This window comes from Tachyglossus aculeatus, chromosome Y4, assembly GCF_015852505.1.
Source record: "Tachyglossus aculeatus isolate mTacAcu1 chromosome Y4, mTacAcu1.pri, whole genome shotgun sequence".
NCBI classification, from domain to species: Eukaryota; Metazoa; Chordata; class Mammalia; order Monotremata; family Tachyglossidae; genus Tachyglossus; species Tachyglossus aculeatus.
Genome location: NC_052096.1, coordinates 9,218,712 through 9,233,205, shown reverse-complemented (window position 1 = coordinate 9,233,205; position 14,494 = coordinate 9,218,712). Strand labels below are relative to the sequence as shown.

General features: G+C 48.7%; 1 protein-coding gene across 1 annotated transcript; it reads right to left on the bottom strand.

Annotated features, from left to right (window-relative positions):
- Positions 1–471: 471 nt before the first annotated feature.
- On the bottom strand, positions 472–14,103 carry LOC119946980 (butyrophilin subfamily 1 member A1-like). The gene is made up of 10 exons (XM_038768459.1): positions 14,010–14,103; positions 12,244–12,591; positions 9,797–9,913; positions 8,243–8,263; positions 8,116–8,142; positions 7,029–7,727; positions 5,163–5,281; positions 2,551–2,685; positions 1,683–1,739; positions 472–585 (listed from the first exon to the last, which is right to left on the bottom strand). Exons 1-10 carry the CDS (start codon positions 14,095–14,097, stop codon positions 472–474), a joined length of 1,725 nt encoding a protein of 574 aa, XP_038624387.1. The 5' UTR covers positions 14,098–14,103.
- Positions 14,104–14,494: the final 391 nt, after the last annotated feature.

Sequence of the window (14,494 nt, the reverse complement as noted above, 5' to 3'; positions counted from 1 at the left end):
CACAGTTTAGAGGTGAGGAGACAGACATCAATTCATATAAACAGACACCAATATAAATAAATAAAATTACGGATACATACACAAGTGCTGTGGGGCAGGGAGAGAGGGGAAGAGCAAAGGGAGCAAGTCAGGGCAACACAGAAGGGAGTGGGAGATGAGGTAAAGTGGGCCTTTAGTCTGGGGAGGCCTCTTGGAGGAGATGTGCCTTCAGTAGTTTTTTGAAGGGGGTGGGAGAGTAATTGTCTGGAGGGTTTGAGGAGGGAACACATGCCAGTCAAGGTGTAGAACTTGGGCCAGGGGTCGGTGGCAAGATAGGCAAGATCGACTCATAGTAAGAAGGTTAGCTACAGAGGAACAAAGTGTGTGGAATGGGTTGTAGAAGGAAAGAAGTCAGGTGATGTAGGAGGGGTCGAGGTGATGGGGTGCTTCAAAGCCAATGGTGAAGGAGTTTTTGTTTGATATGGAGGTGGATCAAAGGCCAAAGGTCAGCAGGGGCTCTGTTACAGTTCCCTTGCCTCCATCTGACATCTCTAGAGGACGGGCAGGGGTGAGGGAGCCTTGCAGGGCTGAGATGTGAACCGGGGCCTGCAGAGGGTCTCAGACAACAAGGGGCCCACCAGTTCACTGGTTCTTAGCAGAATGCTGCTACTTTTCCCTTCCCCAAACAGTCACTATGGAAGGGAAAGTAGAACAGGACAAGAAATGGGCTCTGGTCTGGAATCCCCACCACTCCCTGTGATGCTGAGGAATAGAAATGAATGAAGGAGGAGAATACCAAGTTGCTGGATTGATCAATCAATCCTATTTATTGAGTGCTTACTGTGTGCAAAGCACTGTACTGAATGCTTGGGAGAGTTCCATATAGCCGAGTTAATAGAAATGTTCCCTGCCCACAATGAGCTTTGTGGAGGGGAAAACAAGAAACTGGGTTCTAATCCAGGCTCTCCCACTTGTCTGCTGTGTGATCTTGAGCAAATCACTTAAATTTCCCATCTGGTAGTTACTGGAAGCAGGGGGTTTTAAAAACAGGGAAGAAACAAGAGAGTCCAGCACCCACAAACCTTCCAGAACATGGTTCCACCTGCAGCAACATTTGCACACTGTCATTAAGGGACCTTAATGATAATAATAATAATAATAATTGTGATATTTGTTAAGCATTTACTGCAGTAAGTACTGGGGTAGATATCCAATAAAGAGATCAGAAAAATATCATCATCATTATTATTATTATTGGACACAATCCCTGTCCCTCATAGGGTCACAGTCTGATGGGGAGGGAGAAAAGTTATCTTATCCCCTTTGTACAAATGTGAAAACTGAGACCCAGAGAAATGAAGTGACTTGCCCAAGGTAACACAGCAGGCAAGTAGTGGAGCCAGGATTAGATCCCAGCTCTCCTGATCCCCTGGCCCGGCTCTTTCCATTAGGCCACACTCCTTCCACGCCAAGCAGGGATCGAGGCAAGGTTCTCCTGGGGGCAGGAAGGCTTTGATGGGGAGAGTCAGGATCATTTAACCCCAAGCTCTGGAGTCTGTCTGCCCGGTGCCTTTCTGGGCAAAAAGTGGGTAATGAGTTTCAACCGGATTCAGAATCCAAGGGTCCCCTAAGTACAGCCAAATTCCCCCCTCTTCTTTCCCCATTGCCCCAAGAGGATGGTGGGCAACAATACAGCTTCGCACCTTGATCTTTCTGCCCCTCTGCCCGTCCTTCTTCTCCATGGCTCCCTCCAGGTCTCCCTGGTAGTGTGGGGCTGGGGTCATCAGTGTGGTCAACAGATGCTTTGTTTTTCTCTGCACCCCTATGCTACCCTTCCCTCACCCAACTCCTGCCCTCTGAGGGCTACCAGAGGTAACTGAGGTGCAGGAGGACACTGGACTCTGGCCCCTCTGGACAGCCCCTTCCTTCTGCCTGTTCCCTCTCCAGCCTTCCCACTGTCTCCCCAGACCACTCAACTGGTTCCCAGAAGCCCCCAGGGTGGGGGAGGAAGCTGGGGTTGGATAGTGGGTCAGCCTGGGTATTATGCCTCTTGCCTCCCCGTGCCCCAACTGAGAATGGGTGAGCATTTCTGTGGGGGAGGGGAGGAGGGGGAGGAGAGGGACCCACCCTCCCTATTCTGGGGACAGCAGGATCAGGTTCATGGGGCCAAGTAAGGGTCTTTCCCCCATCTCTTCTTCTCCCTGCTTCCCACCATCCCCCATATTACCCAACCTTCCTCCCCTCCCTCAACCCTCATGAGGGCAGCGTGGACTGGAGGCTACAGGAACAACCCAGGACTGTGGTCAATGTCAGGGGGAGGAGAGAGCCCACCCAGTTTAGGGAGTGTGGGGTGTTGGATCTTTCCCCTCCACTCTGTTCCTGTGGGCACCCCCTATTCCAGCCACCCTACCTCTACCTGTCCTGGGGAAGGGGCAGCCCTCAAGACAATTCCCATCTACCCTGCACATGGCCCTCTACATCCTGCGGTTACCCCCATGCCCCTCCAGTTTCCAGGAGAGTTACCCCAGAATTCGGCTCCAGCCCCGGAGGGCAGGGTCCTCTCAGACTCACCAGCCCAGGTCCTCCCTGGGCTGTCACAGCCGGCAGCCCCGGCAGGAGGGCAGATTCTCTGCTGTTTGGTGGCAGCCAGGCTCTCCTCACCAGGACCTGAAGTTCCTTTTGCAGGATCAGTTCCAGGACTTGACCCTGGTGGGAACCACCCTCCGACAGAAAGGTGGCATTTCAATGTGTTATCAATCACTGGCAGGACTCCCCAGAGGCAGTTGGAAGAGTTACTGTGTGCCAGGCACAGTACTAAGGGCTGGGGTAGATACAAGATAATCAGGTTGGACCCAGTCCATGATCCACATAAGGCTCACAGTCTTAATCCCCATTTCACAGATGAGGTAACTGAGCCATGGAGAAGTTAAGTGACTTAGAAACTAAGTGGACATAGAAACATGAAAAGTAGAGTAAGTCAATTGATATATGCATAAGTAATACAGATGACTTGGCCCCTAGTAACTGTTTAACAAATACCACAATTTCCCTTACTATTATTATGATTATTATTATCATTATGTTAGGTTGCTGGGCAGCTGCAATCCCCTGATCACCAGTTTCCAGAAGCTCCCAACCTCGGTGTCATCTTTGTCTGCTCTCTGTCTTCTTCCTCTTATTTCGGGCCCGCCATTCTTTTTATGATATTTATTAGGTAGTTTTCGTGTACCAGGTACTGTACTAAATGCTGGGGGGTAGATGGACATGGGTTCTAATCCCAGCTCTGCCATGTGTCTGCTGTGTTACCTTGGACAAACCACTTACTTTATCTGGGCCTCAGTTTCCTCATCTATAAAATGAGGATTAATCCTACTCCCTCCTACTTAATAATAATAAAATGATAATAATGATAATAGTGGTATTTGTTAAGTGCTTACTGTATGCCAGGCACTGTACTAAGCACTGGAGTGGATAGAAGCAAATTGGGCTGGACACAGTCCTTGTCTCATGAGGGTCTCACAGTCTAAATCCCCATTCTACAGACGAAGTAACTGAGGCACAGAGTAATGAAATGACTAGCCCAAGGTCACACAGCCGACAAATGGCAGAGCTGATATTAGAACCCAGAAGCAGCGTGGCTCAGTGGAAAGATCATGGGCTTTGGAGTCAGAGGTCATGAGTTCAAATCCGGCCTCTGCCACATGTCAGCTGTGTGACTTTGGGCAAGTCACTTAACTTCTCTGTGCCTCAGTTACCTCATCTGGAAAATGGGGATTAAGACTGTGAGTTCCACGTGGGACAACCTGTTCACCTTGTAACCTCCCCAGTGCTTAGAACAGTGCTTTTCACATAGTAAGCGCTTAATAAATGCTATTATTATTATTATTATGACCTTCTGAATCCCAGGCCCATACTCTATCCACTACATTATGCTTCTTTTCCAGCTCCACCACTTGTCTGCTGTGTGTCCTTGGGCGAAAGCAGCATGGTGTAGTGGATAGAGCAGGGGCCTGGGACTCAGAAGGTCATGAGTTCCAATCCACTTGTCTGCTGTATGACCTTGGGCAAGTCACTTCACTCCTCTGGGCCTCAATTACCTCATCTGTAAAATGGGGAATCAGACTGTGAGCCCCATGTGGGACAGGGACTGTGTCCAACCTGATTTGCTTGTATCCACCCCAGCGCTTAGTACAATGCCTGGCACACAGTAAGCACTTAATAAATACCACAATCATTATCATTAATATTATTCTCTGTGCCTCAGTTGCCTCATCTGTAAAATGGGGATTGGGACTGTAAACCCCACATGGGACAGGGACTCTCTCCAAACTGATGGTCTTGTGTCTACCCCTGTGCTTAGAACAGTGCTTGACACACAATTAACACTTAATAAATACCATCATTATCATCAACATCACCATCAAGTAGTTTTCCACTAGGGACTGATGCTAAATATTTTATTCAGTCCCACTTGAAGATGTAATAGTGGTCATAAAAATTGGTGTCTGTACATAGCAGCAAACTCCCAGAGATAGTCAACCGGGAGCTACTGGACGTCAGTGACTACTGAAAGTACACTTATACAAAACGTGAAAATAATAAAATCCCATTTTCTAGACCTAAATAATGCCACGGATGGATAGTAAATTTGAGATTCACTGAGGTTATGCATCAACTTGCACTTGGGAAATGGTATACACGGGCCAAGAAAGCTGAAAGCTGTCAATGAATTCTCCTGCTAAAGCAGTATATTGTCTCATGCACCAACACAGGTAGAAAACAAATCAAGAAGGCCACTATTTTCCTTGAGAGGCCAGATAACAATAGTGTTTGGAAGAAAGAGTAGAATTACAAGACATGATCCTGCTCTCGAAGATCATTCGAGTAGGGGAAACAGAAACAAAATTATTTACAGATGGGAAGTTAGAAGGGAATGGAAAGATGGACGTAGACACATGAAAAGTAGAGTAAATAAACTTGTATATGCATAAGTAATACAGGTGACTTTGGGTGTGTAAGTGCTGAGAAGAAATTCACCAGGGAAAGCCTTCTGGAGGAGGTGGGATTTCAGGGGGCTTTAAAAATGGAAGAGAGCTGTGCTTTTGAGACTATATGAAAGGAGAGGGAGCTCCAGGCAAAAAGTGTATGAGCATGGGATCAGAGGTGAGAGGTGAGACAGTTACCTGGGTAAGAACCAAGTTGGTACCATAATGTTTCTCATCAAACATGGTGGTGCCCAATCCTTTGCAAGATTCTGATGCTTGACCTGTCAAAACAACATCTGGCTTCTTGAGCAGTTTCACTAGTGCCCAAGAAGCACCGGCAATCTACACATCGAATAAGCAGTTTCGCCAATCAATCATATTTATTGAGTGATTACCAAATGTCAAGCACTGTACTTAGTGCTTAGGAGAGCATAGTGTAACAGAGTTGGTAGACACACTCCCTGCCCACAGTGAAGTGCTTTGTACAGTGTTCTGCACACAGTAAGTGCTCGGTAAATACAACTGGATGAATGAATGAGTGAGACGAAGCAGTATCAATGTGGTATGTAGACCAGAATGGAGGCACCTTAAAAAGAAAGTTCTGTCTATTTTTGAGACCTACAATTTGGCCAAAAAAATAAGCTTACCCTAAACCAGCTTTGATTAACAAAGTATAAATAAACCTGAGGCACAAATGGACAGACATAGCCCATCTACCTGCAATGCAACAGTGCAACATGCAGAGTGAAAATTCAAGTTGTTATGTTTTTACTGGTATAGCAAATGCAATAAAATGCACATTTATTTTCTCAGACCATAGTGTACTATTAAGCACATATTTAAATTAGGTCATCATCACTGCCATCAGCATTTATTGAGCAGAGCCCCTAAGGTGTACAGAGCTTCGTTCTAAGTGCTTGGAAAACATAAAATAGAAGTAAAAGATGTGTTCCTTGCCCCCAAGGAGTGTAAAATCTAATAATGACCTAACAGCAATTACTGCTGATATTTTGTTTAATTCTGGCATTTCTCAGTGCTTGGACAAAATATAGCCTCAGGTATGTTTAGCTCTAGAGTTTGGCCTGATCTCATAAGAGAATGTAGGTCAAATCTGTGAAAGGAAAGCAAATAAGCTTTCTGATTTTAAATTCTGCCTTTAATTTAGATAAATATCCATTGAATGGATTTGGAATCAACTCACTGTTAACCACCCGCCTCCAACCATCATCACCTTTTCACTAAAACACAGACCCAGCTGCCATCTGTGTGTTGGATCATTTAAGGGTCCAGTTAGATGATGAGGGAGGGCTATGAATGACAGCTGTTGCTAGGGTAGCAGCAGCAGCAGCAGCAGCCAAAGCAGCATGGCGTAGTGGATAGAGCAGATGCGAGATAACTGGGATGGACATAGTACCTGTCCCACATATGGCTCCCAGTCTCATTCCCACTTTACAGATGTGTTAACTGAGGCATAAAGAAGTGAAGTGACTTGCCCAAGGTCACACAGCAGACAAGTGGTGGAGCAGGGATTAGACCCAGGTCCTTCTGATTCCCAGGCCACACTCTTTTCACTAGGCCACGCTGCTTCTCTACTTAGACTGTGAGCCCTTTGTGGAATAGGGACTGTGTCCAACCAGAGTAACTTGTATATAATCCAGTACTTAGAACAGTACTTGGCACACAATAAACAATTAACAAGTACAAAAATTATTATTATACACGATAATCTGGTTGTACACAGTGCATGCCCCCCCTTAGCTCACAGTCTTTATCCACATTTTATAAATGAAGTAACTAAGGCCCAGAGAAGTGAAATGACTCGCTCAAGGTCACAAACAGACAGTGGTCGACCAGGGATTCGAACCCAGATCCTCCGATTCTCAGGCCCTCTGCTCATAAGGACATGCTGTTTCTCCAAGCTGCTACGAAATCCTGCTGGGTTTTCCTCACACAATTTTCCACATTTGCTTCTTCCTCCCCGCCCATTCCACAGTAGAGGAGCTGGGGACACCAGCAGCTGCAACCCTAGGAGGGGACGAAGACCTGAAGGGGTCAGAAATCAACGGCTGAGTATTAGGTCTCTAAGGGGTGGGAGGATCGGCTGGGGTTGGGGGGGGAGCAATAGGGCATCAGACTCAGGGAGGCGATCCCCATCTACAGTGGCTGAGTCTGGATTCTTCTCTGGGGGAGTCACTGAGGTGTCTTGAGAGGTGGCAGGGACCGGGTCTCCCCCAGCCCCACTGGGCACTCGGCAGATGGTCAGAGGGGTTGGATCCTGAGACCAAAGGTAGAAGAAAGGTCGGAGAGTCCCCGAGAAGTCGGCGCGGGGGAAAGTGTAGATGTGGGATCCGTCAGTGCCACTGTAGAAGGAGACGTCTCCAGCCTCGTAGTCCAGGAAAACCACCACCCGGCTGGGGGCTGTGCTCAGGGGGAGACGGGTGCGGGGAGAAGTGAGAACCCGGTATTCACCCTCATCTTTCTCCACAGCCCAGAATCCATGCTCAGGTGATTCCGAGATCGCCCCTTTTCTCCTCACATTCTCCTTACAAACCCCTACATCCCAACAATCCCTGTCTCCCACCTCCACCCCCCAGCAATGTCTCCCGGAGGTGAAGCGCTCGCGGCCCAGCACACAGGAATCATGATTGAATCTTTCCGGGTTGTCGGGCAGGTCCTGCTCTGTGTCTCCATGCATCACCCGTTTCTGATCCTCGGACAGGACGAGAAAGCGATAAGCCGTGTCTGGATCGAGAGTGATGTTGGCTGCGGACAGAGCATGTGTGTGAGTGTTGGGGCCCGCGGGGAGAGGAGCGGGCGGGGCGGAGCGCGGGAGCGGCCCCTCCGTGGACACCGGGAGGGCTGCCCGGAGGGGGCGGCGGGGACCAAGGAGCCCCCTGGGGAACGGACACATGCTCCTCCCTCTGGACAGGACACGGATGGTGACAGCATCGCGCCCGGCTCCGGACCCAGCCTCGGCCTTCACCTCCCCTGTGTCCCCCCCTACTCTAGTCCAGCCATTCCAGGTGGCTCCTGGGGCCCCTGACAGCAGCAGGGAGGAAGAGGTAGGGGAGAAGGAGGAGGCCACCGAGGGATCTTGCTATGGCCCTGGGTTTGGGCTTCAGGGACCCCAGAGAATTTCAGGGTCACTTACCCTCGTATAATTGGAACAAATTCCACCCTGCAAGGGAACAGAGAGAGGAGACGTCACAGGGCTGGTGGAGGGAACACAAACATCAACATGAGAAAACTGACAAAAATGGAAGAAATACAGAACTTACTGAGCGCCCTCTGGAGTTTCTCTGAAAAGGAACAAATAAGTCAGAGACCCTCCGGAACAGGAGAACTGGGGGTGGATTGCAGGGGAATGAAATGGGGTTGAGGAGTCAGTTTCTGGGACATGTGGCAGGGGACTGGACCCGACTCCACTCTCTCATTCACCCCACACATCCAATCCGTCACCAAAACCTGCAGGTCTCACCTCCACAACATCGCCGAGATCCACCCTTTCCTGTCCAACCAAACCGCTTCCTTGCTTGTTCAATCTCTCATCCCATCCCAACTGGATTACTGCATCAGCTTCCTCTCTGATCTCCCATCCTCCTGTCTCTCCCCGCTTCAGTCTATACTTCACTCTGCTGCCCGGATGATCTTTGTACAGAAACACACTGGGCATGTCACTCCCCTCCTCAAAAATCTCCAGTGGTTGCCTATCAACCTATGAATCAAGCAAAAACTCCTCACTCTCGGCTTCAAGAATCTCCATCACCTCCCCTGCTCCTACCTCACCTCCCTTCTCTCCTACAGCCCAGCCCACACCCTCTGCTCCTCTGCCGCTAACCTCCTCACTGTGGCTGTTCTCACCTGTACCGCCGTCGACCCCCAGCCCACATCCTCCCCCTGGCCTGGAATGCCCTCCCTCCGCACATCCACCAAGCTAGCTCTCTTCCTCCCTTCAAAGCCCTACTGAGAGCTCACCTCCTCCAGGAGGCCTTCCTAGACTGAGCCCCCTTTTTCCTCTCCTCCTCCCATCCCCCCTGCCCTGCCTCCTTCCCCTCCCGACAGCACTTGTATATATTTGTACAGATTTATTACTCTATTTTACTTGTACATATTTACTATTCTATATATTTTGTTAATGATGGTGTCCATAAAGTTATAATTCTATTTATTCTAATGATTTTGACACCTGTCTACATGTTTTGTTTTGTTGTCTCCCCCTTCTAGACTGTGAGCTCGTTGTTGGGTAGGGACCGTCTCTATATGTTGCCAACATGTACTTCCCAAGTGCTTAGTACAGTGCTCTGCACACAGTAAGCGCTCAATGAATATGAATGAATGAATGAATGACCTGCAGAAAGAATCCCCACTGCCCAGAGAAGGATCCATGGACCAGGAATGGTGACCATTGTCCCTGAAATCTCCAGGAAGGGTTTGTTGATTGTGACCCGTCGACCTTTCTCAAAACTGATCTCCCAGCTCCTCTGCGATTGTGGTTGCACTTGGTGGGGGCTGGGGGGACAGCAAAAAATGTAAGGGAGATGGTGGGTTCCAGTCTGAGCTCAATCAGCAGGGGCTGGGGTTTCTACTCCCTATTGCCTTCCCACCCCCATGAGTAACAGTTGGCACAGATACAGGATCAGTTGATCCATTCTCTGGGGAAAATGTCAGGTTGAGGGTCATGTGTGTGAGGTTGGCGGGGGGGGGGGGGGATCTGTCTTTTCCAGGTATGTGGGGGCATTGACCTCTGACCTCTCTGTCTTTCCCCTCCCTGTCTGGTCTACTGTCTTCCCTGTCACAAGGAAGATGTCTCTGAAATATTCTCGCTCCTTTACCTTTGTCCCTGTGCTGTTTCCAGGAGAGATAAAGACCCCCAGCGATGAGCAGTCCCAGCACAGAGAGGGTCACTCCCAGGGCCACCATCAAAGACAAAGCAGTCGGGAAGAGGGGAGCTGAAATAGAATTCCCAAAAATATCATCAGAGGGAATCATGGGGCAAGTTTGGCCTTTCCCATAGTTCTGCAAGAGTTAGAACCACACAGGAGGAGGCGTGACCAGGGGCCCCAGGTCTTCACTGTGTCTTTGCTCCAGGTCATGCTGAGAGCCCAGAGCAGAGACACTGACCCCTGGTCTCCCTTCCTGTGTGCAGAGGAAGGTGGGGTGCGGGGCTGGGAGCCCAGTGGCTTGGGGAGCACAGACAACACTATAGGGAAGGACAAACAGCAAGACTTTCCCAGGCCAAGCCTCCCTGGGGTGAGGTGATGGGGAGTCATTGAGGAGAAAGAGTCTCTTGTGATTCCCCAGGGAGAGCCCAGTGCCCTCGGTTGGAGGTCTTGCTCACCTTATCCCCATTCTTGGGCTTCGATTCTTTCTGCCGGCACAGGAGAAGCAGCAGAGCAGAGGGGAAAGAGCACAAACCTAAGAATCAGATAACCTGGATTCTAATCTGGACTCCACCACGCGTCTTCTGTCTGACCTTGGACAAATCACTTACCTTCTCTGTGCCTCAGTTCCCCCCTCTGCAACATGAGGATTAAATACTTGTGCTCTCTCCTACTTAATAATAATAATAATGTCATTTATTAAGCGGTTACTATGTGCAAAGCATCGTTCTAAGTGCTGGGACGGTTACAAGGTGATCAGGTTGTCCCACGTGGGTCTCACAGTCTTAACCCTCTTTTACAGATGAGGTAACTGAGGCCCAGAGAAGTGAAGTGACTTTCCCAGAGTCACACAGCTGACAAGTGGCAGAGCCGGGATTTAAACCCATGACCTCTGACTCCAAAGCCTGGGCTCTTTCCACTGAGCCACGCTGCTTACTTAGAATGTGATCCCATGTGATATTAATAATAATAATAATAATAATGGTATACGTTAAGCCCTTCCTATGTGCCAAGCACTGTTCTAAGCACTGGGATAGATACAAGGTAATCAGGTTGGACACAGTCCCTGTCCCATATGAGGCTCCCATTCTTCATCCCATTTTACAGATGAGGTAACTGAGGCACAGAGAAGTGAAGTAAGTTGCCCAGGGTCACACAGTAGACAAGTCAGGATTAGAACCCCCAACCTCTGACTCCCAAGCCCATGCCGTTGCCGTTAGGCCATGCTACTTCCCATATGGGACCTGATTATCTCGTGCGTACACCAGTGCATCCCCCATGGAAGGAGCAGGAAGAGGGGGAGCAGTGCAGCCAGCCAGGGTTTCTCACCAGAGGGAGAAGGGTGGGAGGGGGAGGAGACCTGTACTCTGTTCTTACCTTGGCCTGGACCCAAATTCCCTCGCAACCTAATTCCATACCTCCATTTTCTGCTTCCCTGACCCTTGCCCCCTTCCAGACCTGTTCCCCCTTCAAAACTCAAGTGTGTATGTGTGTGTGGGATGGGGGGTATGACAGAGTGTGTGATGCTCACAAACCTCTCTTGAAAAGCTTGATGTGGGCAGGGAATGCATCTGGTTTGTCATATTGTACTCTCTCAAGCAATTAATACAATGCTGTCCACACAGTAAGTGCTCAATAAATACCAGTGAAAGAATGAATTAATGAAAACCCATAGAGAAACATGGCCTAGTCGAAAGAACATTAGTCAGAGAGTCAAAGGACCTAGGTTCTAATCCTGAATCGATTACTAGCCTGCTGTGTGACCTTGGACAAGTTACTTAACTTCTCCATACCTCAATTACCTTATCTATAGAATGGGGATAAAGCACCTGTTATCAATAAATCAATCAATGGAATTTACTGAGTGAAGAGCACTGTATTAACTACCCAAGCGCTTAGTACAGTGCTCTGCACATAGTAAGTGCTCAATAAATACGATTGATGATGATGATGGGAAAATATAGTAAGAGAGACTTCATAGACACAATATCCATGCCTACAAGGAATTCAAGATCTAGTAACTCATTAATGACGTGACTCCTCAAACCTTGATGTCATCTGTCTCACCGCCAATCTCTCACCCGTGTCCTGCCTCCGGTCTGGGATGCCCTGCCATTTCATATCCAAGAGACGATCATTCCCTCCACCTTGAATCCAGTCCAGAAACAGATCCAGGACCCACTGAAAATGTTCCATGGAAATACTGCACCGGGCAGTGCTGCCTGTGGACCAGTACGGGGTTGGGGGCAACAAGAATAGGACTCTGGGCAGAACGAGTGGACCTTGTAGAGTGCTGAAACTGTAAGGGATTCTGGGTAAGGACAGGAATGTCTGTAAGACTGCATAAGAATGAGAGAGAAAAATCCTCCACTGGTCAAAATAAAAAAATAGCCACTCACCAACCACCTGCAGCTCCAGAAGGGCTTTGTCATCATGAAAGTCGTCATAGAAAGAGCAGTGATAGTTTCCTTCATCAGAGACTCTGACATTGCGTATTCTTATGGCCACACTCCCGTAATCTATTGCGTCTGTCACCAACTCCGTCCTCCCTTGATACTCCTTCATCTGCTCTCCACACAGATCCTTTCCTTTGTAGTATAAGTGCACAAGGTTAGAGGGCTGGGATCGGAACCACCTCACCTCCATAAACTCAGCACTTTCCTTAGTGTTCAGGTGACAGGTCATCTCAGCGTCTCCCCCCTCCAAGGCCAGGACAGGCTCAACAGGTCCAATCACAGAAAACTGAGCTGTAACAGAGAGAGAGAGGGACTGTCAGAAATGTTCTGGGACTGCGGCTTTGGTGGGAGGGGGAGACACATATCTCCAGATGAAGGACAGAGCTGCCCGCTGACTGCTCCCTGAAGGCCTCAGAATTTCCAGTCTCCTTCTATTCTTCATCTATACCCAGTCCCTTGGATAATTCATTTGCTCCCATGGCTTCAACTACCATCTCCATGCAGATGACTCCCAAATCTCCATCTCCAGCCCTGATCTCTTTCCTTCTCTGCAATCTCACATTTCCTCCTGCCTCCAGGACATTTCTATTTGGATGTCCCACAGATACCGCACACTTAAGATGCCCAAAACAGAGCTCCTTATCTTCGCATCCAAACCCTGTCCTCCCACTGACTTTCCCATCACTGTAAACAACAACACCATCCTCCCTATCTCACAAACCCATAATCTTGGCATTATTCTCAACACAGCTTTCTCATTCCACACACATATTCAATATATCACCAAATCCTGTCAGTGCAACCTTTGCAACATTTCTAAAATCCACCCTTTCCTCCCCACCCAAACTGCTACCACTTTAATCTAAGCACTCATCCTATCCAGCCATGATTACTGCATCAGCCTCTTTGCTGACCTCCCTGCCTTCTGTCACTGCCCACTTCAGTCCTACTTGGCTCTGTTGCCCCAATCATTTTTCTACAAAAATGTTCCTTCCATGTTTCCCCACTGCTCAGGAACCTCCAGTAGATGCCCCTCCACCTCCATGTCAAGCAGAAACTCCTTACCATCAGCTTTAAAACATTCAATCAGCTTGCCCTTTCCTACCTTACCTTCCTGATTTCCTTCCATAATCCAGCTTGCACACTTCACTCCTTTAATGCCCACCTACTCACTGTACCTCAATCTCACTACCAAACTCTCACCCGCATTCTGCCTCTGGCCTGGAACCCCCTTCCCCTTCATATCTGATAGATGATTACTCTCCCTGATTTCAAAGGCTTATTAAAAGCACATTTCCTCCAAGAAGCCTTTCCCAATAAAGCCCTCATTTTCCCTCCTCCCATTCCCTTGTGCATCACTCTTCCATTTAGATTTGCCACGTTTATTAATCTCACCCCCAGCCCCGCAAAATTTATGTACATATCTGTAATTCATTTAGTTATTTCAATGTCCATCTCCCCCTCTAGGCTGTAAGCTCTTTGTGGGCAAGGAAAGTGTCTACCAACTCTGTTATACTCTCCCAAGTGCTTAGGACAGAGCTTTGCACATGGTAAGTGTTCAATTAATACACTTGATTGACTGAGAGGAAATACAATCCCCTCGGCTGTGATCTCTGAGAGAAACATTCACACTGGTCACCCTTGGGGGAATTTATTTTCTCCCTCTGAGACATCCTTATGGGGTAGTGAAATGGGGAAGAAATTCCTACCTGAACCCATTGTGAACAGCTGGAGGAAGAGGAGGATGATGAGGAACCTGGATGCGAAGGATTCTGGCAATCCTGCCATGTTCTCCATCTCTGGGGCCACAGAGAGAAAACAGTGGCTCATTCAAAACCTGTCACTCACCATCAGAGAGCCCGACCAAGGCTGGGAGGTGAGGCACAAAGCAGTGGAAGACTCTTGGATCTGACACTGGTACAGATCAGCTTCCTGTCACATGTGTCACCAAATGTCCCAAACCAACTTTCATACCCCAGGCACCCAGATATCAATCCCCAACACTCCCACATCCATGCCAGACAACTCACAGTCTCTGTCCCTCAGGGTGAGTCAGAGAGACAGCCTGAATCTGCTCTTCATTCCAACATGGGCAGTGGGATCAGGGCTCCAGCCCCTTGGCCAGGATCTCCTGGGCATTTACAGCTGCAGGACACTGACCTGAGAGTTGGTGGTTTGGGAACGGAGGTCAAAG

Coding starts and splice junctions, on each gene's coding strand:
- LOC119946980 (XM_038768459.1), bottom strand. CDS start 14,097: ATGGAGAACATGGCAGGATTGCCAGAATCCTTCGCATCCAGGTTCCTC. Junction 12,592..14,009: donor GCTGTTCACAATGGGTTCAG/GTAGGAATTTCT, acceptor TCTCTGTTACAG/CTCAGTTTTCTGTGATTGGA. Junction 8,264..9,796: donor GAAACAGCACAGGGACAAAG/GTAAAGGAGCGA, acceptor GTTCCTTTTCAG/AGAAACTCCAGAGGGCGCTC.